The 25,541-nt window shown below is 47.7% G+C and overlaps 1 protein-coding gene across 8 annotated transcripts; it reads left to right on the top strand.

Annotated features, from left to right (window-relative positions):
- Positions 1 to 305: 305 nt before the first annotated feature.
- On the top strand, positions 306 to 3,719 carry LOC123123069 (vegetative cell wall protein gp1). Of its 8 annotated transcripts, none has more exons than XR_006460485.1 (3): positions 306 to 2,593; positions 3,051 to 3,125; positions 3,460 to 3,719. XR_006460485.1 is itself a non-coding variant. In XM_044543498.1 (3 exons), the coding sequence occupies exon 3, from the start codon at positions 1,452 to 1,454 to the stop codon at positions 2,247 to 2,249; it is 798 nt and encodes a 265-aa protein (XP_044399433.1). In that variant the 5' UTR covers positions 306 to 661; positions 1,061 to 1,134; positions 1,208 to 1,451; the 3' UTR covers positions 2,250 to 3,719. The 8 variants fall into 8 exon arrangements, 2 of the variants coding, with proteins under 2 accessions (XP_044399433.1, XP_044399432.1); XR_006460484.1 differs by having other exon boundaries at positions 3,423 to 3,719; XM_044543498.1 differs by having other exon boundaries at positions 306 to 661; positions 1,061 to 1,134; positions 1,208 to 3,719.
- Positions 3,720 to 25,541: the final 21,822 nt, after the last annotated feature.

Genomic DNA, 25,541 nt, shown 5'->3' with positions numbered 1-25,541 from the left:
GCAGAGGTAGGCGATGACTGGCACCAGGCCAGTGGGCTGGGCCGTGCTGGGCCAGGCCAGGTAAGCGCCAGGTAAGACTCCTTTTTCATTTCTGTTTTCTGTTTTCTTTTTCTGTTATTTGTTTTGATTTAGTTTTAAGCACTAAACCATTTTGCTTTCTTCTGATAATTTTGCAGGGACTAAAAGGATTATCCCAAAGCCCCTCACAATTTCTCAGAATTATTGGACACATATTCGATATATAGCAAATATAAATCCAATGCAAATAGTTATTGCATTAGCTTCAAATGCCCAAAATAAATATTTATGAGCTCCTAAAAATATTGGTTTGAATTTTAATTCTGGCCAATATTTTCATAGAGAAACATGAACATTTTCTTGGACCTATTTGAAGCAATTTTTATCTTGGTCTTTTTCAGAAATGATTTCTGAGGCTTTCACATGTCCCCATTTCAAATTCATTGAAATTTAAACATGATGCACACATGACTAGCTAGCCTAGAGTAAACCAAAACTAGGGATGTGACAAGAATGGCCTCCTCTTATTGCGAACCACACTGATGTTGGCTTCTGATTTCTGCTGTAATGGATTATTTACTATGGACAAATATGACAACATTCATTTGGAGCACCGTTTCTTGAGGCTATGTCTCTTCTACAGGTATGACATTATCGTTGGAACGTATACTATGTCTATTTGATATATCTATGAATATATCCTTCCAGAGAATACTTGTTTTTGTATTATATTGTTTATGTATGCCCAAACCAATGGTAGCTGCTTATTGTTTATGTATGCCCAAACCAATGGTAGCTGTTTACTGATAAAGGAAAGGTGTAACATATGTGTTATAGAATCCAACAGATCACCTGCTTACTGTTTATATATGCAAAGAGTAATGCTTGTTGCCCACTTATAATAAAGGGAAGTTAACTAGCAAATAAATAATCTATGGGTTGCAGAATCCAGTAGACCATGTGCTTACTGTTTTCATACATTGCCGTCTGCTGCTTCTTATTCCTTTGTAAGCCTCTGATTCCAACTATGATGTGCTTCTAGGTTGATCGTCCGGCTGGGTAGTAGGTTGATTTCTCTCTTTGGTTGGCTTGTTATCTGCTGCTTTGCCTAACAATGTTTGTGCTTGCTCTTTACAGCTCTATTAAACACGGTCTGTCATGTAGGTTTCTAATTCATTCTATTCTACAGGTCCTGTTGTACTTGCATTGCCTTGCCTTTTTATCTGCTGCTCTGTTGGCTGGGCGACTACTTCTGCTGCTATATTGATTATTGTCGCCTCTTTCTCCATTGTAAGAGCATCTCCAGCCGTTGAGCCCCTCAGGAGGCATTTTTTTCGCCGCTTGGGGGGCTGCCGGTGATACTTCTGACATGGGGGTGAAGAAACTTCCACTCGTTGCCCTCCCCCAACGGCTCGTCTCCTCTCTGCCTCGCCATGCCGCCTCCACCTCCATGGCCACCTGCTTCTGCTCCGCCTCCTCTCCACCCGACCTCGCCGGCAGCGGCGGCAGCCGGCTCAGCATCTTCGGCCGCTCGCCCGTCCGCGCCCGCCCAGGCCGCGCCCGCTCGCCGGCCGCGCACTCCCGCGTTCCCAGGCCGCGCGCTCCCGCGGGCGCGCTCGCCCGTCCGCGTCCGCCCGCTCGTCCGTCCGCGCCCGCTTCCGCGCCCGCCCCCTCGCCCAGGCCGCGCCCTCAAGCACGCGGACGCCCCAGCTGCCGCGACCGCGTTGTCCGTCCGGCTCCGCCCGTGGAGCCTCCGCACTGCGCTTCTGCCCCCCGCCTGGCTCGAGGAGGCCATGCGCTTCTGCATCCCGGAGCCGGCTGGGCGCGCGGCGCAGAGGGGTGGCGCGGGCTGGCTGGCGGGAGGCCGGGTGCGCTTCCGGGCGCGCGGCGCAGAGGGGTGGCGGCGCGGCGCGGAGGGGTGGAGGCCGGGCGCGGCGACCCGACGCGGGGTGCGGCCGCAGATGGCTGGCGGTGTGGCGCGCATGGCCGGGCACGGCGGCGACACGGCAGGCCTGAGCTGCGGGAAGGCACCGGGGCGGGGCGGCGCGCGCAGCCGGGCGCGGCGGCGACGCGGTGGGCCTGAGCTGCGGGAAGGCACCGGGGCGGGGCGGCGCGCGCGGCCGGGCGCGGCGGCGACGCGGCGGGAGCTGTGGGAAGGCACCGGGCATGGCGAGAGAGAAAGCGGACGGAGAGAGAGGGAAGGTGGGGGCTCTGCGAGGAGAAAGTGGTGAAAGCGACGGGGGAGTGGCTGCAGGTGGGCCACAGGAGGCAAAAAAGTGGCGCCGGCACGCCCAGCTGCCCCCCGGGGGGCTGGGTTCGTGGTGGGACTACCGGCGCTATTTTTCTATAAAGCCGGTGAAAAGTGACGCTTTGGGAGCGGGAGTGGGAGGATTTTTTGCCACCGATGCTAAAAAAGTGGCCTGGGGGCGTTCCTGGGGGCTCGGCTGGAGATGCTCTAAGATGTTGTGTTCAGTCCAGCGCCGTGCCTACGGCACAAATTCGTTGGCCTCAACAACGCTCCCGGCGCCGTGGATGCACCCACCAGCAAGCTCAGGCCAAGGGATACATGATATCGGTACTTTTTATAACTGATCCATGTTCTTGGAATACTTTATTTATTTCATTAATAAGCAAGGGTGGATGGTGGCTTGCAGTGTGCTTGTACTAAAAAAGGTGTTCTGCCATCCCATCGATTCTAGCACAGCTCGAAGCGGCCAAGTCAAGGAGGATCTATAAAATTATTTGATCGTCTCTCTCTCTATATATATGTGTTGTCTGGTGCATGTATGGCTGAGAATAGGGAGAGAGAGCAAGTTTAATTTTCATTAGGCATTCAAATTCTTATTTTGCTTTTCTCAGATTTTTGGCTGGGTGTTTAAATATACTTGCACACACTGGTTTCAGATTTCAGTGTAAACTACAAATAGGGGGCAAATTATAGTGATTTTTCCAAATTAGAAATAGGGAGAAGGGAAATTATTGATTATTGTGTGCATGTATAACTAATTGGATTACTGGTTGAACGAGTGCAGATTTGAGAAAGAAGAAATAGGGCCAATAAAATTAGGTGGGAGGTATGCTGATGGGTTCATTTTAGCATCCTGAAGGTATGATGCATATTGCCTTGCTCTGATTTGCTTATTTGAATGTGTTTGTGTACATGAAAGTTCATTTCGTTATTTTTGCTCTTTGAGGGATATAGGAGGAGAGATATCTATTGTTGAAATTTGATGATAAAAATATAGCCATTATTGTTACAAGCATTGTTGTTCCAGTTTTTTTAGTTATTAATCATGCCATTTTTCTTTCTGCCTTTATAGCTGAAAGATTAGTGAGACTGACTAAATTCTGAACATGTTCCATGTGAGAAATAGCATGTTGATTTCATCTTGAAATAATCATAGATGAGGGACGAGGTTCATAATTGAGGGTCATGTGCAGAGCTGGAGGAAGAAGTTGCGAGGCTTGAAACTCTCCTTGTGAACAGCACTGAGGATAATGCCTCTTTAATTGTAATTGTGATACTCCTGATGTGCAAGTAAACACTCCTGTGGTACTCCTTATGCTAAAATGTTGGTTGTTAGTATAGAGGTGGTGACATTATTTGGTTCTCTGGTATTGATTTAATGATTTGTGGTTAATACATGATGTAATACAGTCCACATTGTATTATATTTTCAGTTACATCTCCTACTTACTCACTACTAGCATTCTTTCTAATTCGTTTCTTGCGCCATTGGCGCAACCGGGTCATCTAGTAAAGAGGAAATCTAGAGAGCGGTGTTTACCTCGGCCAGTTGACCATAAGAACTCCTTCTCAACTTGTTCTACGGTGATATAGCCATTAGCCTGCGTTGTGAATGCTGTTACTATTGGAAATATTAGCACTTTCCCGATTAGACTAATCCACGAGTAAACAGCGAGCATGGCGTAAATGGTATGTATTTCATAGCGATACCTAAGCATACTAGCATGTACAGAAAATAGAAGCAAACCATCTATGAGCAGCACATATACGGCTAGCACAAGTACGAGTAAACAAGGGATGAACAGATTATACCCTCCGGTTGGCCAGACCAACGCGGGGGCGGCAGCAACAGCCTCAGCGTCGTCCGTGGCCTTCTTCTTGGCTGCGGCGTCGTCGGCCATGGTGTCGATGCAGAGGAAGTAGTGGAAGCAGAGGCGGACGGAGTTGGGGACGGATTGGGAGCAGTCGCGTCGAGATGCTCTCCAAAAACCTTATTGCCGTTCTCCCGGGCAGGATCTCGAACGACAGGGTTCCGAAGGCAGCTGCTCTCCCGACCAGCCGTGCACATGGTCGTCGGGATGGGGTCGCCGGAGACAGCGCAGAGTAAGGAACAGTAGATGACGGCTAGGTTACGCAAGAGGGAGTGAGTGAACCGAACTAGGTCACTCCATTGGGCAGAGCCTTCTTATATAGTCCGTCGGGTAGAAAGTCGTGGGCCTGGGCGGAGGCCCACAACCGACGCATCCCGGGAACGCAAGTCAGCCCACAGTCCAACGTCTCGGACAGTGGCCCACCTGTTAGCTACTCGTTAATTAATTCGTTCATGAGCGGCAAAAATAAGTTTCGGCTCGGCTCATTCACGCAACCCGCGGCGCGCGCGCGCGTCGTGACGAGGCGTGGCGAGGCGGGTGGCGAAGGAGGAGGAGCGCGTGTGTACCACTCCTCTTCTCAAGCTCCCAATGGCAAGTGGTAGAGCAGCCCTTATAAAGGGGTCTCAACTCTCCTCAACTAGCAAGGTGGGACTAAACTTCCCACCACCTGCCATCTCATACATGGGCCTCAAGATTAACCAGGGATTAGTGTCTTATATGGGCCTAAGCCCATCCATAATCCAACAATCCACCACCAGATCTCGAGGCACATAAGTTTGTCAACTATTCCCCACAATGTTTGATATATCAGAAATTTCAGTGGAGACTGTTAAGTTGAACTTCCACCTAGAGCAACAGGATTAGACTTCTTCACAACTGAACAATGGACTATGTCTTGAATTGTCAGTTTGGCGTGTAGAAGTTTCGCCTATTGTCAGTTGATTCGTGGCTGTCGAAGGCTAAACCCCACGGGTGGAGCTTATTAGTCATACCTCGTACCTTCTCATGAGCTTCCTAGAGATTACCCAATCTCATAGACTGTGACCAGTAGTTGGGCTCACATAGGTGTGTCCCTCAAAGAATGCTCTGTAGGTTAGCATCTTGCTTACACAAGCTTTGGAACACATTAAAACAAAAGTCAGCCTGCCTTACAGAATTGAGAGTATTACTGCATCTCCAACGGAGTGGGTTTATTAAGGATACTCTCCTTAGTTGACCGCTGGATTGTTTTCCCAGGTCCTAATTCACGGGATCTCCGATCACATAGGTTGGTTACCCCCATGGCAACTTACGTGGGTCTCATACCCATCTCCCTCGATGCATTTTCTATCACAATCTGCGATAGCCCTTTCGTAAAAGGGTCTACAGATTCTTAGCCGCCTGGATATAATCCAACGCTATCACTCCAGAGTTTCTTGATTTTCTGACAGATTTCAACCTTCTTCTTATGTGCTTTGTGGATTTCATGTTGTCCTTTGAACTCTTAGCCTTGGCAATCACCGTTTGATTGTCACAGTTCATAAGGACAGCCGGCACTGGTTTACCAACCACCGGCAAATCCATCAAAAGCTCTCAAAGTCATTCTGCTTCGACGCATGATGTGTCTAATGCTGTGAGTTCTGCTTCCATAGTCGATCTGGTTAAGATCGTCTGCTTGCAAGACTTCCAGGAAACAGCACCACCACCAAGTGTGAAGACATGTCCACTTGTGGCTTTCATCTCATCAGCATCAGATATCCTATTCGAATCACTATACCCCTCAAGTACCGTCGGGTACCCAGAATAGTGAATTCCATAGTTCGCAGTACCTTGCAAGTAACGCATCACTCGCTCAACAGCATGCCAATGCACATCTCCGGATTGGAAACAAACCGGCTCAGTTTGCACACAGCAAAAGAGATGTCAGGACGAGTAGCACAAGCTAGGTACATTAGTGAACCAACCACTAGAGAATATCTCAATTGATCTACAGCCGTGCCTTCGAACTTTCAAATCCGCACGCTAGGATCATATGGTGTTGCAGAGGGTTTACAGTCCGAATATCCAAAACGGCTCAAAATCTTCTCAACATAGTGGGATTGCAAAAGTGTAATTCCACCCTCAGTATTTCTCAGTAGCTTGATGTTTAAGATAACATCAGCCACGCCCAGGTCTTTCATCTCAAAGTTATGAGATAGAAAGGCATTGACCTCCTCAATGACCTTGAGGTGGGTCCCAAATATCAGTATGTCATTGACATACAGATACAGTATAACACATTCGCCCCGCCATGGCGATTATACACATTTATCAGCTTCGTTAACAACAAAACCAGTAGATGTCAGAGTAGTATTGAACTTCTCATGCCATTGCTTAGGCGCTTGTTTCAGGCCATACAAGGATTTCACTAGCTTGCACACCTTTCTTTCCTGACCATTTACTACAAAGCCATCTGGCTATTGCATGTAAATTTCCTCGTCTAGCTCTCCGTTAAGGAAAGCCGTCTTAACGTCCATCTGATGATCGAGAAGACCATGCGAGGCAACCAACGCGAGTAATACTCAAATGGTTGCCAGTCTAGCCACAGGTGAATAAGTGTCGAAGAAATCCTCTTCTTCTTTCTAGGTATAACCCTTGGCCACAAGCCTAGCCTTGTACTTCTCAACAGTACCATCGGGCCTAAGCTTCCTCTCGAACACCCACTTACATCCCAATGGTTGGCAACCATAAGGACGATCAGTGATCTCCCATGTCCCGTTAGCCATGATGGAATCCATCTCGCTATGGACCGCATCCTTCCAGTAGTTAGCATCCGGAGATGCATAAGCTTCTGAAATGGAACTGGGAGTGTCATCATCCACGAGGTACACGGGGAAATCATCACCAAAAGACTTTGCAGTCCTTTGTCTCTTGCTCCTAACAGGAGCTTCCTCGTCATCCTCCATGAAACTCTCATCACTTTTATGTTCATAGTATCCCATCGGAATGGCAGGTTCAGGAGTCTCATCAGATTTCAGTCTAGAAATGCTTTGCATATCTCTCATGGGGAAAATATCCTCAAAGAATGTAGCATCCCTAGACTCCATGATCGTACCGACCTTCACGTCGTGTACATCAGATTTCACCACTAGAAATCTATAGCCAACGCTATGCTTGGCATAGCCAAGAAAAACGCAATCCACAGTCTTTGGTCCCAACTTGCGCTTTTTGGTTATCGGCACATTGACTTTAGCCAAGCAGCCCCAAGTGCGCAAGTAAGAAAGTGTAGTTCTTTTCTTTTCCCATTGCTCATAGGGAGTAGTCTCATTATCCTTTGTGGGAACTTTATTCAGGACATGACATGATGTCAATACAGCCTCCCCCCACCATGCCTTGGATAAACCCGATGTATCTAACATGGCGTTAACCAAATCAGTTAGAGTACGGTTTTTCCGTTCGGCAACCCCGTTTGACTGGGGTGAGTAGGGAGGCGTCCTCTCATGAATAATACCATGTTCCGCACAGAATAAATCAAACTCATTCTCCACCACGATCAGACCGGACTCGTTTTATTTTCTTCTCAAGTTGGTTCTCAACTTCAGCCTTATAGACTTTAAAGTAGTGTAGAGCCTCATCCTTAGTATTTAACAAATACACATAGCAGAATCTAGTGGAATCATCAATCAGAGTCATGAAGTATTTCTTTCCACCTTTAGTCAACACACCATTCATCTCACAGAGATCTGAATGTATGAGCTCTAACGGTGCCAGGTGTCTCTCCTTCGCAAGCTTATGAGGCTTACGAGGTTGCTTAGCTTGCACACACGCATGGCACTTAGAGCCTTTGGCTAAAGTGAAACTCGGGATTAAATCCATCTTGGCTAGCCGCGTCATACAACCGAAATTTATGTGACAAAGACGTGAATGCCAAACCTCAGATTCGTTCACATTAGAATGAATTTGGTTCACGACTTTATTACAGAAATCCTCCAGGGAAAGGCGGAACAAACCACCACAGTCATATCTTTTTCCAACAAATAGTCCATACCGAGATACAACTACTTTGTTAGACTCAAATACTAACTTAAACCCTTCTTTACATAGAAGGGAGCCACTAACGAGATTCTTCTTGATGGCGGGGACATGCTGCACGTTCTTCAGTTGCACGATCTTTCCCGAAGTAAACTTCAGATCTACCGTGCCAACACCATGAACAGAAGCATGCGAGCCATTCCCCATCAGGACGGAACAATCTCGTGCGATCTGGTAAGAAGAAAACAAAGACACATCAGCACACACACATGAATATTGGCCCCAGCGTCAACCCACCAATCGGTGGACTGACAAACTGAAAGTATGGTAAACATATTACCATACCCAGATGCCGCATCATTGTTGCTCAGAGTGACATTCACAGACTTGGAGTCCTGTGCTGGCTTCTTGTACTTGTTTGGGCACTTGTTTGCCCAATGTTCCTCTGAACCACAAGTAAAGCAGCCATCTCTCTTTTTGTCTTTCTTCTTACCCTTCTTCTTAAAGGTAGTATTCTGCTGGACAGAGTTCTTTCCCTTGAACTTGTGGAAGTTCTTCTGCACCACATTGGCGCTAGAAGAACCCTCTGCCCCTTTCACGTGTGAGTCTTTTGCTCTCGAGTTTTGCTCAACACTGAGATGACCAATGACATCCTCAACAGAGAATTCACGTCTCAAGTGCTTGAGAGAAGTAGCAAAGTTCCTCCAACTAGGAGGGAGTTTTGCAATAATGCAACCCGCGACAAAGTTGTCCGGTAACTCACACTTCAGGAGCTCCAGCTCCTTAGCAATGCACTGTATCTCATGAGCCTGGTCCAATACAGGACGGTTATCAACCATCCTGTAATCATGGAACTGCTCCATGGCATACAGCTCACTGCCAGCATCGGTTGCGCCGAATTTGACTTCGAGCGCATCCCACAAGTTTTTGGCAACCCGCATATGAATATATGCGTCAACCAACTTGTCTCCAATCGCACTCAAAACTGCTCCCACAAAGATTGTGGTTGCCTCCCTAAACGCCTTCTCCTGCTCAGGAGCAATCGTTTCTGTCGGGGGCACACCACCAACCCAGAACACGTTCATTGTTGTGAGCCACAAGGGGGTCCTTGTCTGCCAACGCTTAAAATGCGTCCTGGTAAACTTCCGGTTTCAGAGTAGCAGCAAAGCCTTGAATCGAGAAGTGCCTAAAATAAGGTTTTTGGATTGTTGGAAATATTAGCAATTTCCCGATTAGACTAATCCACGAGTAAACAGTGAGCATGGCATAAATGGTATGCATCTCATAGAGATACCTAAGCATACTAGCACGTACAGAACATAGAAGTGAACCATCTATGAGCAGCACATATACGGCTAGCACAAGTACGAGTAAACGAGGGATGAACAGATCATACCCTCCGATTGGCCAGGCCAACGCGGCGGCGCCAGCAGCAGCCTCGGCGTCGTCCGTGGCCTTCTTCTTGGCTGCGGCGTCGTCGGCCATGGTGTCGATGCAGGGGAGTAGTGGAAGCAGAGGCGGGCGGAGTTGGGGACGGATCGGGAGCAGTCGCGGCGAGACGCTCTCCAAAAACCTTATTGCCGTTCTCCCGGGCAGGATCTCGAACGACAGGGTTCCGGAGGCAGCTGCTCTCCCGACCAGTCGTGCACGGTCGTCGGGATGGGGTCGCCGGAGACAACGCAGAGTGAGGAACAGTAGATGACGGCTAGGTTATGCGAGAGGGAGTGAGTGAACCGAACTAGGTCACTCCACTGGGCAGAGCCTTCTTATATAGTCCGTCGGGTAGAAAGTCGTGGGCCTGGGCGGAGGCCCACGTCCGACGCATCCCGGGAACGCAAGTCAGCCCACAGTCGACGCACTCCCGGGAATGGAGTCGTCGCTCCCGGAGATAATTAATTCGTTCCTGAGTGGCAAAAATAAGCTTCGGCTCGGCTCATTCCCGCAACCCGTCGTGACGAGGCGAGGCGGGCGGCGGAGGAGGAGGAGCGCGCGTTTACCACTCCTCTTCCCAAGCTCCCATTGGCAAGTGGTAGAGTAGCCCTTATAAAGGGGTCTCAACTCTCCTCAACTAGCAAGGTGGGACTAAACTTCCCACCACCTGCCATCTCATACATGGGCCTCAAGATTAACCAGGGATTAGTGTCTTATATGGGCCTAAGCCCATCCATAATCCAACAGTTACAACTAGAGTAATGTGGTTGTAGAGAAGCAAATAAAGTTGCTCACGAGCTAGCTAGGTTAGTAGTCTCTCCGACTTGTGATTCGTTTGAGGAGCATGTGGATGATATTGTTCATATCCTCATTAAGGATGTAGCTATTATTTTAAATGAATAAAGCACATTTAAAAAAAAGGAGGCTTAGCTTAACGACGGCTTCGCGTTAAGGTCAAGCGTCTCCCTTTCATCTCTGACATAATGGATAATCTTGCTTTGCTACTGTTCCTAACATCTCTCGTTTCACATACATGTTGTAACATATGGTTGACTCCTCTCTCAAGTCTCAACCTCCCCTCAATTTGATCATCTCAATGCCACCTATCCAATATTTTTTTCCTAAGAAGGTGACCTTTCTGGTATACTAGGCTAGTGCACCCAATATGTTAAAATGAGTATAACGACATCGGTTGAAGATCCATCTGTGGTATATATACATGGGAATCAACGGTTCACACGAGTGGCCATCAATGAGCATTCAATTCTTGCTTAGGTTGAAGACACATATGAGTTGTGATTTGTGAACATGCAACATATGGACTAGTAAATGTTATTTTAAATAACATGGTATAAGTATGGATCCTAATTTTTGTACTCGAAGAGTTTAACTCATTAGATTGTAATGATAGGACTGGACTGTACCTCTACTCTTTCAACCAAGTGAGCTCTACTGATAATTAACCTTAATTTCATCTATTTTATGAATTATGAATTATATTTTTTGGGAACACAGATTACAAGTTGCTTGTACACCTACAATAAACTAGAAACATGGCTCCCACATGCGAACTGAGTCTAGCTTAGATGGTTGGGTTCCTTGTGGAACCAGCCCACTAGGGTTTAAGTCCTACACTTGACACTTTGTGCTCACATTTTTCTGAATTTATTTTATTAATTTCAAGATGTTGTGCCGACTCAGTATCTCAGAGGTTCTCATAGGAGTAGAGTGTGCCTATGTGCGTTTAAAGGGGTGAGTATATGTGAGCATCTACGTTTGTGCCGTGTTAAAAAACATGGCAACATTTCGATTGCAAACAACGACTAAACATGTGTCTGCAATTTAATCAAATCATCGCTTCAAATCAGCGGGCATTTTTATTTTTTTATTTAGCAATGAATCAATGCCTACCAACTTTGAAATCAGCGGACATTTCAATCCAGCTTTTGCTTGTATTGTTTGTGACCTTGCAACTCTAGAAATGAAATACACTCTGCCATAGTGTTGTTTTTTGTTGCAAATGTAAATATAAGGAAGGAAGCTTCATTGTACTTTCTTGCATTACCGATTCTTCCTGGCAAGTCATATAATAGGAATAGTAGTAATTATGTAGTACAAATACGGCCACTGAACAATGGGAAAGACATAATATAAGTATAATCAAAGTTCAGCGAATTTTGGAATAATAGGTCTACGGTACTTAATGTAGGAAAAAGTACACTTATTTGGAAGTGTACCAAAACACAGCAGTTTGTGAAGATGGACCAGGCATGTCAAACTCAAGGCTAACAATAAGTCACCTCAAATAAGTATGTTCGGTGATTATCGAAGTTCTTGGTGACAATTTTATATGCGACTCTCATGGAATACTAACAAGAGACTTGGGGAAAAAATAGAGGCTTTGGTACTGAAGTACATCCGGAGATGGTTATGGGCTTTATAATCAAAAGCTGCTTTTGGGATGTGGCCTTGCAACTGGGCAAAATCGTGTTTGGTTGGGCTTCGAGTTTCACATCGATAGTAGTCAGGAATCCCAGCTTAACGAAGCGTTCACCTTAAAGTCAAACATCTCCCTTACATCTCTCAACTTCATCACAGACTTGCTCTGCTAGTGTTCCTGACATCTCTCGTTCCGCATAAATGGTGTAACATATTTTTGATTATTCTCTCATCATCCCCTCAATTTGATCATCTCAATGCCACCTATCTAGTACTTCTGTTTCCTAAAAAGGCGATGTATCTAGTATACTAGGCTAGTTCTCCAAGTATGTTAAAATGAGTTGAACAACATCGGTCGAAGATCCATCTGTGGTATATATACACGGGAAAGCAACCATTCACACACGAGCGACCACCGGTGAGCATTCAATTCTCAGTTCTGTTGAAGGTGCATGGGTTGTAAACATGTAACAGATGGGCTGGTAAATATTAGTGTTTTAAAGAAGACGGTAGAAGTATGGATCCCAATTTGCGTAATCGAAGAGTTCGACTTAGATGATGGTACGGATAGGATTGTACCTCTACTCTTTCAACTAAGTGAGCTCTACTGATAATTAAGCTTAATGCCAGCTCTTCTACAAATTATGAGTTTTTTTTGCAGGAACAAAAATCACGTGTGCTCCCGCATGACACCATTGCGATAGTAAACACCGCCTAAACAGGCGCCTGCAATTCAATTACATCATCATTTTTAAATCATCGGACGTTTCACTTCATTTTATTTAGTAGAGAATCATTGTTGTGCCTCCAAGGAGGTGAAACTTGCTTGGGGCACCGCCCAACTTGGTCATGATCTTGATCACGGTTGCTCTCCTAGTTCACGAGTGTTGGTGAATGAGGAAGCAGGATCTTGCCAGGAGGGATGCAAATGACCAAACGAGCAAGGTGACCTCATCACCGCACTTCAGTAGGTGAAGTTGGTTAACCCTAGGTAGGGGCGCAATATCCCCTTTCAGATGCAAAGCCAAATAGAGGGGTAGTAGGCCCAATAGTGGGCGAAGAAGGACATGACGAGCGTACCTGTCAATGGGGGTCCAACTCATTCGGGCGTCAAGCAGACCGCACCAATCAGGACCGCCACTTGTGGCCCAACCCGAAACAAGGAGGCACTACTAGGGAAAACCCTAGTAGTAGCGCGGGTTTTAAGGCTATCAGCAGTGCGGGCAGCCGCACTACTACTACGGCGCTACAGCTAACTGTTAGTAGTAGCACGGTCTGTACCCGCGCTACTACTATTGACTATAATAGCAGCGCTTTTCCAGAACGCACTACTATTAATTAGCTGTAGCGCTTTCCTAGCCCCGCGCTATTGCTATAACTTTAATCATCCCTCCCCCCCCCCCCCCCCCGCTTCCTACCCCGTTTCAGTTTCAATAAACTGCAATTTCCAGATACTAGGTACTACTAGATATCAATTTCATAAAGCATTATAGGTATTGGGTAGTACTCCCTCCGTCCCAAATTACTCGCCGTGGTTTTAGTTCAAAAACCATGCCGAGTAATTTGGAACGGAGGGAGTACGAGATAACAATTTCATATATAGTCAACATGCATACTCAAGCAGTACTAGGTGATATCGACGAAGATCATCATATGTAGTTCTAGATGATATCGACGACGATCATCATATGTAGTTCTAGATGATATCGACCACGATCATCATATATAGTTCTAGATGATATAGCCACACACACATATGTAGTTCTAGATGATATCGACGACAATCATCATCCGCAAGCCTGGGCGGTGGGTGTTCCTGATAGTAATTAGGATGGCCTGTCCAACATGAAGATTCTTGCCAACGAGGAATCTCTTCCACCCAACTGAGTTTAAGTGTGTGCGACCGTCCGTGTCCATGCGGTAAGTACAGGTGGCGACGGAGCCCCTTGCGGTAAGGCGTAGTCCAGCTGAACCTTCTTCATCAGGCTCGATACCACAACTCACAGATAGGCTCTTTGGCAATTTCTGAATAAGAAAAACATATCAATTAATAAATAGCCTCGCACATACTTTTGCAAATATATTTCTATTAAGTATAGATTTCTACACTATCAAAAGACACAGTACTACACATTTGTACTAAGCATGAATTCTACTAATAAGTATATATGGATTATCTACACTATTAATAGTTCCTTGGATTCTACACTAATAAGCATGTGATCGGACTCTACACTAAAGAATATCATCGACTAGATTCCACACAGCATATCATTGGGCTCCACACAGCATATCATTGGACTCTACACTAGCATATCATCGGTAATTTGCATTTGTAAGTATAACATACCATATCATGTCGATCGACCATGGTACTTGTCAGGCGGGTCACGAATGGTACCCCGACAAAGTCATCACGTGGCCGAAATATGTCCCATAGGTTGCACACCTCCTCCTCGCTCAGCCTCATTCTTTGAGCTACGATGGCTTCATGAAGTGGGTCCTCATCATCTTCATCGAGTGGGTCCTCATTATCTTCATCATCTTCGTCATCTTCATCATCTTCCACCAGGTTGATATAAATGACAGCAAGTTTGGGTCTTTCTGCTCTGAAGGAGAAGCTGATCAACTCACCACCAGTAAGACACATGCGGGAAGGAAATGGGCCCATCCATCTCCTCCAATCTGCGACATATTGCGTCCTTTCTCGACCTCCATAGTGTACGGCCCCCCAGGAGCCTCAAATGTCACAGTGTCTCCTGTCAGCTTGTTGAATTTCAACCTCACATTGCATGGGACGATCTGTGTAAAAAACAAAATGACACAATGCAGTAATGCCAACACTAAAAATAAAATAGTTCACTACAAAAAAAAGACACATCCTTGCATTTTGGGCCGAACGATTTTTTTTGTCATACATATGACACTTCTATGACGATAATTGTGACAAAACCCGGTATCATCATAGATGTGGTGGGCTCCTACTTCTATGACAAAAAATCATGACAGAAAATGGGCTTTTCGTCCTGGGCGGGCTGGAGACGCAGCTGCATGACATTCTTTGGGCCGTCCATGACGGAAAAAACCGTGGTAGAAGCGAGGGGGAGGAAAATTTTGGGGAGTTCCCGGTTACGGTGGGAGGTCGGGGGCCGAGCGATGCGCGTTTCTCTCGTACACGTACGCGCGTGTGTGCGAGGCGTTGGCTCTAACTGAACCCGAGCGAGGCGTTGGGCTCTAACTGAACCCGATCGATTGCACTACAGGCTACGCGTTACTGAATCCGAGCGATCGATCGATGGCTGTTAACTGAACCCGATCAAGCGATCCCTTCGCTACTGCTGCTAACCGAAGCCGGTCGATTGGATGAACAGTGAGCGTTGCGGGGGGGGGGGGGGGGGTTGGATGAACAGTGAGCGGTGGCGTTGCCTCTGGATGAACAGGACCCCGTGGTGTGATGGAGGGCTGGATGAACAGTAGACGGTGGAGGGGTGCCCGTGGAGGGGTGGTTGAACAGGACCCCGTGGTGTGGAGGGCTGGATGAACAGTAGACGGTGGAGGGGTGCCCGTGGAGGGGTGGTTGAACAGTAGCCGGTGGAGTAGCGCGCGGTGGAGGCTGGATGAACAGGAGCCCGTGGAGGCTGTAGGAGGTCGACGGTAGCCCGTGGAGGCTGGAGGAAGTCGACGGTGGAGATGAACAGTATCCCGTGGAGTCCCGTTTTGCGGTACGCCACACCCCTCCCGATGAACAGGACCCCCGTTTCGACCGTAGGAGGTCCGTTTTGTCCGTTTTGCGGTACGCCACACCCCTCCCGATCAACAGGACCCCCGTTTCGACCGTAGGAGGTCCGTTTCGTCCGTTTTGCGGTACGCCACACCCCTCCCGATCAATAGGACCCCCATTTCGACCGTAGGAGGTCCGTTTCGTCCGTTTTGCGGTACGCCACACCCCTCCCGATCAACAGGACCCCCGTTTCGACCGTAGGAGGTCCGTTTCCTCCGTTTTGTGGTACGCCACACCCCTCCCGATCAACAGGACCCCGTTCCGAACGTAGGAGGTCCGTTTCCTCCGTTCTGCGGTACACCAGGCCTCATTTCCATCGCCTATTCCGTCCAAGCCCTCCCGATGAACACGACCACGCATTCCGTTCCGACCCAGCCGGTTGGCTCCCACGCGTTCCATTACCTCCCGATGAACACGACGCATTCCATTGCCTCCCGATGAACACGACGCATTCCGTTGCCTCCCCATGAACACGACGCATTCCGTTGCCTCCCCATGAACACGACGACGACGTTGTTTCTCCGTTCCGACCCAGCCATATACGCGAGCTTTGGCCGTACGTATGCGCGAGTAGGCGTTCGAGACCCTGCCCGTATGTACACATACGTGGCCGTATTTTCTTTCTTGCACCCTGGCCGCTGTACGTACGTGTACATGCTACGTGCGCGCCTCTACTACGACACGTGCGCGCCTCTACTACGACACGTGCGCGCCTCTACTACGACACGTGCGCGCCTCTACATCGACCAGTATGTACGTACACGTTCGCGACCAAAATGACAACGCTACGTACGCTTCGACCAGGTGGGTCCCGATTGTCAGGCACTTCCTTGCCTGCGAAGATGTAGCTGGTGGGTCCCAGCAGTCAGGGGGGCGAATCGTTTTGTTTTTTTTGCCCGGACGCACTTCCTTGCGTGTGAAGGTGTAGCTGCTGGGTCGCAGCAGTCAGGGGGGCGAATCATTTTTTTTGCCCGGACGCACTTCCTTCCGTGCGAAGGTGTAGCTGGTGGGTCCCAGCAGTCGGGGGCGAATCGTTTTTTTGGACGCACTTCCTTGTGTGCGAAGATGTAGCCGGTGGGTCCCAGCAGTCAGGGGGGCGAATCATTTTTTTCCGGACGCACTTCCTTGCGTGCGAAGATGTAGCTCGTGGGTCCCAGCAGTCAGGGGGCGAATCATTTTTTCGCGAAATACGATGGCCTGTCTGGTGGGTCCCCGCTGTCAGGTGGAGGATTAATTATTTTGCACGTAATAAGGAGGCACTTCCTTGCGGCTGCCGTGGACCCAGCTGTCAGCCTCTCCATGTACAGTTCACGTCCTATGGAAGTCGTTCCTTGACCACGTTGACCACGCCGCGCCAAGAGCACCAGGGCGGTGGACGACGGCGAGGCCTAGGAAGGGGACGACGCGGAGCCGGGGAAGACGCGGCAGTGGATGCACACGCGGAGAGGAGTACAAGGGTTCAATGGTTCGGCTGCGCTGCCGTCGCCGCAGAATAACAGGGGGTGTGGGTGAGTGGAGGGATGGCCTGGCCAGCGGTGGGAGTAGTAGGGGCGGTGAGGCCTCTTCGGTAGCACAGCCGGCCACGGGAGGCAGGAGCAAGCGGCACGACCGGCGCTGCTTTAGGCGGCTGGAGCAAGAAGACCAGAGGTTGAAGAAGCACGACGGCCGTTGGATGGACATCGTACGGTCACTGCAGCTAGAATCGTTTATATTGACTAAGTTGACAAAGCCCTTGGTATGTCAACTTAGTAGGCCCACAGGTCAGCTTCCGAAACGGTGCGCCCCAGATGTCAGGGGGAGGAATCATTTTTTGGGCGGGTGAAGCCAGAATATCCGAGATTGAAGAAGAAGCACGGCATCCGTTGGATGGACATCCAACAGCCACTGCTGCTAGAACCGTGTGTTGACTATAAGTTGACAAAGCCTTGCATACGCGTCAACTCTGTTTTTTTAGGGGACGCGTCAACTTAGTAAGGCCAGAAGTGTGTGGCAGAGAACTTATAGCCCATTTGAGATTTGTAAGAATGTGTAGCCCATTTTTGAATTCTAATGGAATTTACTACAGCCCATTTACAGTTTGTTAAAAGTACAGCCCATTTCAACCAACCGTTCAAAACAGAATTCAATAAAATTTCCCACATTTTGATGGGATCCGAAATATTTTTATCCCGAAATTTCTAGTGAGATTAAATACAATTTCAATATAAATTTATATTACGTAAAAATCCAACGAAACATTGCGCTCGCAACAATTAATGAAATTAAAATTTTCAATATCCAAAAATAATATTTTATAAAGTAATCACGTGTTTGGTGCATTTTTTTATAGTTACTGCCCAGTTTTTATAATGCATCCCTCCTAGGAAAGATTTGCAGCCCAGCGGGGCGGAGAATAACAACTTGACCTTGCCTGGGTATTCCTAAAAAAAAGTATAGCTGGGCTAGCCATTTTCAGCTTGAAAAAAATTAATATCTGGGCTGGGCTAGACGAGCCACAGCCCGCCCAGTTAATACCTGCAGCGATGTTTTCATTGTTGTTCAGAGGAGAAAAATTAATATCTGGGCTAAGCATCGAAAAACTCTGCAGTGCTCACACCTCAAAAACACAAATACTGCTTGAGCTGCTTGGTCCCAGCTGTCGGCCGCTTCTTGTGCAATTCTCTCGTTTATTGACTACTACATAGGTTGACAATGGTGTGGGACCGTGATGTCAGGAAACCAGGAGGAAGCAAAATAAATTATAGTTATATATATATATATATAATAAGGAGGCACTTGCGTACGTGAGGCTATGGACCTGGTGGGTCCCCATTGTCATCCTCTCCAAGTAAAGTCATCTCCTCGCCCGCGCGCGCTTTCCGCCCGAAAGAGTCAGCGCCTACCGCCCCGCTTCCCGGTGCAGGCGATTGCTCCGCCTTCAAACGACACAAGTGCCGTCCGTCCGTCCATCTGCCGCCCACATTAATGATACGTGGTTGCCGAGGCGGCTACTCCGGCGCCACACGTCCGTCCCTCCGCCCGCCCACCATTGCTATATAAACTGCTGCGCCGGCCATAGCCGCAGTCATCCGCATCCGTTCCCTTTCTCCTGTCCACACCACTACTACCCACCATGGCTTCCTCGCGCTCCAGCGCTCTTCGGGACGGGCGGACGACGGACCACAAGGAGATGGCAGCCATTTCTGCCGACCGGCTGGCCGGCAGGCAGCCGGAGGACAACGACGTCCCAATGGAGAACATGGTAGTCGACGATCTGGCGCCAACCCCCTCCTCCGCGCCATCCTCGCCGGTGCATTGCACCATGACCATCGGTGAGGCCCGTGCCCAATGTATGGACAGGGTGAGGCAGATGAGTGAGGAGCAGTTCCGGGAGGCGCAGGCCGAGGCCGCCTACAACCACCATCTCCTCGAGGAGCACCTGCAGGCGGAGGAGCAGATCGCCACGGAGCGGGCGGAGCAGGAGGCGCTGCTCGACTCGTACCGCTCCGCCCGCAAGGGCCGCCTCGAGCGCTGGCGGTACCACATGCGGGTGGCGGAGGCTGCGGCCGCCTACAAAGAGGCTAGCAAAGAGGGCGATGAAGCGGGCGAGGCGCTGTTTGGCGAGAGCGAGGACGAGGCAGAGGACAATGCCGGCTCCGACGAGTCCCTGCTCCGCTAGCGTCGACGAGGCCCTGCTCCGCCGAGGCCCCGCGGCACCAACAACGAGGCAGAGGACACCGCCGTGCTCCGCTGAGGCCCCGCCCCGCCAACAACGAGGCAGAGGACATCGCCGGCTCAGCTGAGGCCCACCCTGTCGGCAACGTGGGGGAGGATTTCCACCGCTCCGCTGAGGCGCCGCCCGCCGGCAACGAGACAGAGGACATCGCCGGCTCCGCCGAGGCCCCGCCCTGCTGCCAACGAGGCCGCGCCACACAGAAAACGAGGAAGAGTAGAACACGGTAGATCGCCGCCGCTCGGGTCCAAGTAAGGCCACCGCTGCTACCCTCCGGTTGAAACCAAACTAGGCGGGTTGACCATTGACGGCCGGTTAGCTTCTTGGCGGCGACGTGGAGTCGGAGAGCTGCGCTGGAGAAGAACGCTGCTTCTACTTAACTGCTGGTGCAGCTGGCTGACTGACACGTGGGCCCAACAGGCCACATGTCAGTTACGCAACTGCACCTGCAGTTAAGTCACTGAAGCTTCTGTTCGGCTCAGCGGGACACAGGTGGGTAGCTTCGGTTAATTAATTATACCTCCAGCGCACCCCTTTTTAGTTGAAGAATGTATGAAATGTAATGAAATCCGGCATGTTTATATGAAATCCGACCATGTATGAATGAATTTATTTCGATTAGTTCGAATTCCTGTATCATTGGCATTGGATGAACATGCAAAACAATACGTACTAGCATTATTCCCAGGGTGATCACCTCGTTTGCAGCAGTTTCACATGTACTCCCTCCGGTCCTTTCTAGTCGTGCATACAAGTTTTGTCTGCAGTCAAAGTATCTCTACTTTGACCAATCTTATACAAAAAAGTATGCACTTTCACAATGTGCGAAGTAAAAAGGAACAGAAGGAGTACAAAGAGTTTGAGCAGCTTTTTAGTGTTTCTGTACATTGCAATCAAACACACAGGCCTGGCAATTCATAGAGAACATTCAAAACAATCGATGATTATGCATCTCTGCGACTCACATGTCAGAGGCAATATTTACTTCACAACTAAAGAATAAAGAAAAAATTGATCGACGCTGCTGACAGCAAAGGGCGTCCCATTCGAAAATATCAAACGCATGTCTTGCTAAAATCAATGAGCAAAATTTGACAAGGTTGTCCCATTCCAAAATATCAAATGCCTACGATTGTGGAATGGGCAGGGTTTGCCATCAGTTCGGACATTGACATGGCACCTCGTGCTAAATAAACCAGCTGTTCTTTTTGTGCAGTTCCACCAAAATCAACCAAATTCGCGCGTAGCTCGTATGATTTCGCCCTTATATGTTGCAACGCCTTGAACTTATCGGCACCTCCTTTCCTGTGGTGGAAATGAATGATTCGATGTATTCATGAACATTTTGTGCAGTTCCCATTGAAATCAAGCTGAGCACCCCTGTTTGCACAAATACAAAAAAGTGATTAGTATAAAGCAAACTGTACTATGAATTGACAGTTTCAACAGGCACATACATGGTCCATGTAGAGCACACTTTTAGAAAAATGGAACTCACCAGAAAGAATCCTAGAACAACATTGTACTCGCGCATCACAGCAAAAAAATGGAGATTTGTCAGTCCTTCTGAGCTGAAGTTAGTTTGGTCTTGTGGGGAGTAATGTAACCATCCTTCAACTGCTCCTTCTGATGAGAAGATAGACAGGGCTTCTTCATCCTGGCATAATCGGAACTAGTCACTTCACGTACTCCATATTCTTCTTCAGAGGAAGATGATCCTGTTGTGCAAAGACAAGAGGACTACTAAATGCTAGCATCCCTGTTTGCTCGAAAAAAAGGAAAGGAAATATTTAAAACAACACAGATGAAGCACTTCTCAAGGACAATACCACTTTTTCATGACAGTATCTAAACAGTAGCACAACACCAATAGAGATGACAAAGCTCAATCATATGGATGAAATCAGTGGGCGAGTACCAACCTTTGTCAGGAGGCTTATTGTGTAGAGCATACAGATGAAGCACTTCTCCGGAACCATCTGTTGCTATCTACGGTGGTGGCCATGCTTACTATATACTCCTCGATTAGTTTAATGTTTCCAACATCTTCTTGTGCAGTTCCACTAAAATATATGGTATCTTCAAAGAAGATCCCTGTTTGCACAAGTAGAGATAATTACATATTACATTAAGAGTGGCATCAAATCAGTGGCAAAACAATTGCTCGTTCCAGCCATAGCAATAAATTAAGATGCAAAACTATATCATTACTTGTGTCATCACAGTTCCAGTGCTTCATTACAGCACCGGGAGTTGATTTTTGTTTTTCTTCCGCTTGTTCTTCCCCTTCATCACTTGGTTCAATAACAGACAAGCTTCGCCTTCAATGTAAGATTTGGCATGTCAATTAGGGAGCACAAGTATAGTACTAAACTTAATTTTCTGATGAAAGTGGCAAAATACAGGCCAGCAGTTGTGAAATATCCTTATCTTACCTCAATGGGATATTACGGTGCACATACAGATTGGAAGTCTTGTCTCCATTTGTGCAGTTCACTAAAATCAAGCAACATTATCGTACAAGTAGCACAACATATGAAAGCACACTGCAGAATCATGTGAAAGAAGGCTAGTACTGACCTCTCATGATGCGGAATTCAAACAACTCACAAGAAGAAGATCTGAACCAAATTCGCCTTAACGGATAGGAAGTAAGATCTCCTCTTGTGCAGTTCCACTAAGATCAAGCAATCAAGCAACGTTGTCGGTGTGACATTTTGGTTGAACTGCACAAAACACTCTTAAAACAAAAGTGTTTTGTGCAGTGCAACAAAAGGTCACAATGGCAACGAGGTGAAGTAGATAACCCTGTTTACACAGAGGTGCAAAGGAAACAATTAGTGGTCAATAACGGTGGATGACACAGAAGCCAACAAAAAGAAGCATCTACCTTATCTAAATGGGAAAGAAAGCAAGACAGTAGCATTTCTCAAACGGTGGCATTGATTAATATTAACATAGAGATTATATTAACAATAAAATTCGTTAAACATGTAATTTGCTTTTAACTGTGGCATTGCATCAATTTTCCAGCGGCATTATTAGAGGGTGTTTGTTTACAGGGACATTTTGGTGTAGGGACTAAAAAAACTCCGTGTCAGTCCCATCTAAACCAAACAGGAGGGACTTTTAGGGACTAAAAGTGGGCATTTGGGACTAAAGAAAGAAGACCCCGAGGGAGTCTTTTTGGGACTTTTTCCAACAGTTGCCCCTGCCACGCATCGCACCTTGTCTCTATTAGTTCATTACTAGGGGTAACATGGTCTTTTAGCATGTCATTTAATAACCTCTAGTCCATGTTTAGTCCCTGGAACCAAGCAGGTAGGGACTAGGGAGTTTTTAACCAAACAGGGCCTTAGATTAACAACAGCTAATGAGTTGCACGGGACAGTGGACGCACCAGCACCATGTGCATCTACCGATGTACTGTGGTCATGCACAGTCTGTTGCAACAAAGAACAAACAACCAAGGAGCATATTTGTGTTGGTCCCAGTTTTGTTATCTTTAGACACCTTTCCCTATGTGAGCGCAGCAAATCTAGTCCTGCTCAAACTCTACAGGCTTGTCCCTTCCTTTCCTTTTTGAACTAGTACTTTCGCCCCTTCCTTTCCTCTTTGAACCACGTCCTAGATTTATGCGATACAACTTTCCCCACTACTTTCCCCCATTCCTTTCCTCTTTGAACCACATCCTAGATTCATGCTATACAACTTTCCCCCTTCATTTCCTCTTTGAACCACGTCCTAGATTCATGCTATATACAACTTTTCCCACTACTTTCCTCTTTGAACCATGTCCTAGATTCATGGTATACATGCAGCTGGAGCAATGCATGTGGAATAAGTAAATTATACCTTAAGGTTCTTGGGGCATGGTTCAGTGGGCGACGGGACGGCGGCGAAGAAGAAGGGGTCGGAGGCCCTCCCGCGCCGCCGCTGGGTGGAAAGTGAACAGCTGCGCCGGTAGTCCCTCGCCGACGACGACAGCGTTAAGCCTCATTCCCTTCCCGGCGAACGGATCCTGCCGGCTCTTTGAGCAGCAGTGTGGGGAGAGAGAGGCCAACGAAGTCTTGTTTAGATCTGGAGAGGGCGAGAGAGTGTGAAGAGAACAACTACAAGCGCTGAGGCTCCAGCGGGAGAGGGCGAGAGAGTGTGAAGAGAGCAACTACAAGCGCTGAGGCTCCAGCGTGTATATATATACTGGAGAGAGAGTATGAAGTGTGCAAACCCTAGAAAACATTTGACCAGTCAAAGAATCCTCCTGGCACAAATTATGCTCAAGTGTAGTTATCGAACCCGAGACCTCAAGTTTGATGAGCGAACAGGCTAACCAGCTACACAACCCTCCCGTTATGTTCAACGAGAGGGAAATAACCTTTTATACATTCCTGCATTCGTGTGAGAAGCATGCCGTGTTTTTTGTGTGTGTGTGGGAGTCATTGGGATTTCAATCATAATCGTGTCATGTGGCTTTGGTGGTAAGACTATTCACAGTGGTGCAGAAATAATGCAGCCTTAGTCACCTTACCTCTCTCCACGTAGTACGTTGGGTCCCACCAGTCAGAGGGCGAAACAAACAAATTAATAAGAAAAATTAAAAGCGCCAGCTGTGTATCTTACCTCACACATCTCGCTACTGCTCGGGAACACTGTCCAATTGATCCCTCTGTTCGCTCATGTACTATTTTAAGTGAATCCTTATTATAACATGCACACAAATTTTGGGCACTTGTATTCGACTTAAGTCAGTGTGCCACCGTATCTCATATACTTACTACTCCCTCCGTCTAGGTGTAATAAGTCACGTTAGAAGGTGCAACGGGAACAAGGTGTGTGCGTGTGTGTGTGTGTGTGTGTTTAACAGCATGTGTGTGTTAGAGAGAGCGACAGATCGACCTACTCCTACAGAGAGATGTTGTGTAGTGTAGTACGATTTTAGCCGCGAGAGTCGGTGTATCCTCTCGTTTCCGGGCGTGTCCGGTAGGGACACGCGGACAGCTGCCACGCCCGCTCCTGACCAGCCTGGCCCACCCAAACCCCTCCATCGCCCGGGCGCGCTTCCCGCCCGAAACGGTCAGCGCCGCTCCAAAGAATCGGTGCCGCTTTCATGCCCGGACAGAGCGGATACGACCTCTCACTGGCGCAAAAGTGATGGTTGCTTCATCCGTCCAACTTACTGCTGGGTCTATGTGATTTGACGGCTCATTGGTCTTTATTACTGAGGTGATAGGACTGCTGGATGTCCCACGCTTTCGGCGAAAGGAGGTACTACTAATAGATTACAATTTTCTCCATTCTTACAGCGGAGGCGTGCAAGAGCAGTGAAAACACGCAGGCTCAGTGATTACATGGCCCACCTCACACTATCACCGTGCGACACCTAACTCTTTACATAGTACTCCTTCCGTTCCTAAATATTACTAGATGAGTCCCCGCGCGTTGCCGCGGAACAACGGTATATCTCTCTGCGCAAAATTATCGATTTCATAGAACTAAAAAACCTCTATAACCGCATGACAAATGTGGTAGCCAAACTAAATAAACTCCCATCATCATTTAGATCATCCCACGTAAGGAAAAAAGATCAGCCAACTCCTACTGCATAATGGGATTATATTTTTCTTTTTGACATGTTAATGGGACTTAAAATCTCACTTACATGCATGCTACCGGTGCATGCTTGCATGCAGACATGTTGATGTGATTTAAAACCCAATCACATGCATGTGCCACGGTATTTCTGCATGCTTGCATGCGGCTTAGTGCGGAGTCTCTCAACGTCTAGATCAGACGGCTATTATGGACTGATTTACTTCATCTAACGGCTACATCAATTTTGATGATGTGGCTCAAGGAGAGGATAGAGAATTCCTAGTAGTGGGGGCTAGCTATTACTAGTAGATAAGTCTTTGTAGAGATTCCACTACATACGGAACAAAATGAATGAATCTACACTTAAAATGCATCTATATACATCCGCATGTGGTTCATGGTGAAATCTCTACAAAGACTTATATTTAGGAACGGAGGAAGTACTAGTATAGTACGTAC

Source organism: Triticum aestivum, chromosome 5D (assembly GCF_018294505.1).
Source record: "Triticum aestivum cultivar Chinese Spring chromosome 5D, IWGSC CS RefSeq v2.1, whole genome shotgun sequence".
In the NCBI taxonomy this organism is placed as follows: Eukaryota; Viridiplantae; Streptophyta; class Magnoliopsida; order Poales; family Poaceae; genus Triticum; species Triticum aestivum.
Note: the sequence above shows the minus strand (reverse complement) of the source record. Positions and strands in the feature narration are given on the sequence as shown.

Bases quoted from the DNA above. Each gene is read 5' to 3' on its own strand.
- LOC123123069 (XM_044543497.1), top strand. From the start codon at position 1,452: ATGCCGCCTCCACCTCCATGGCCACCTGCTTCTGCTCCGCCTCCTCTC.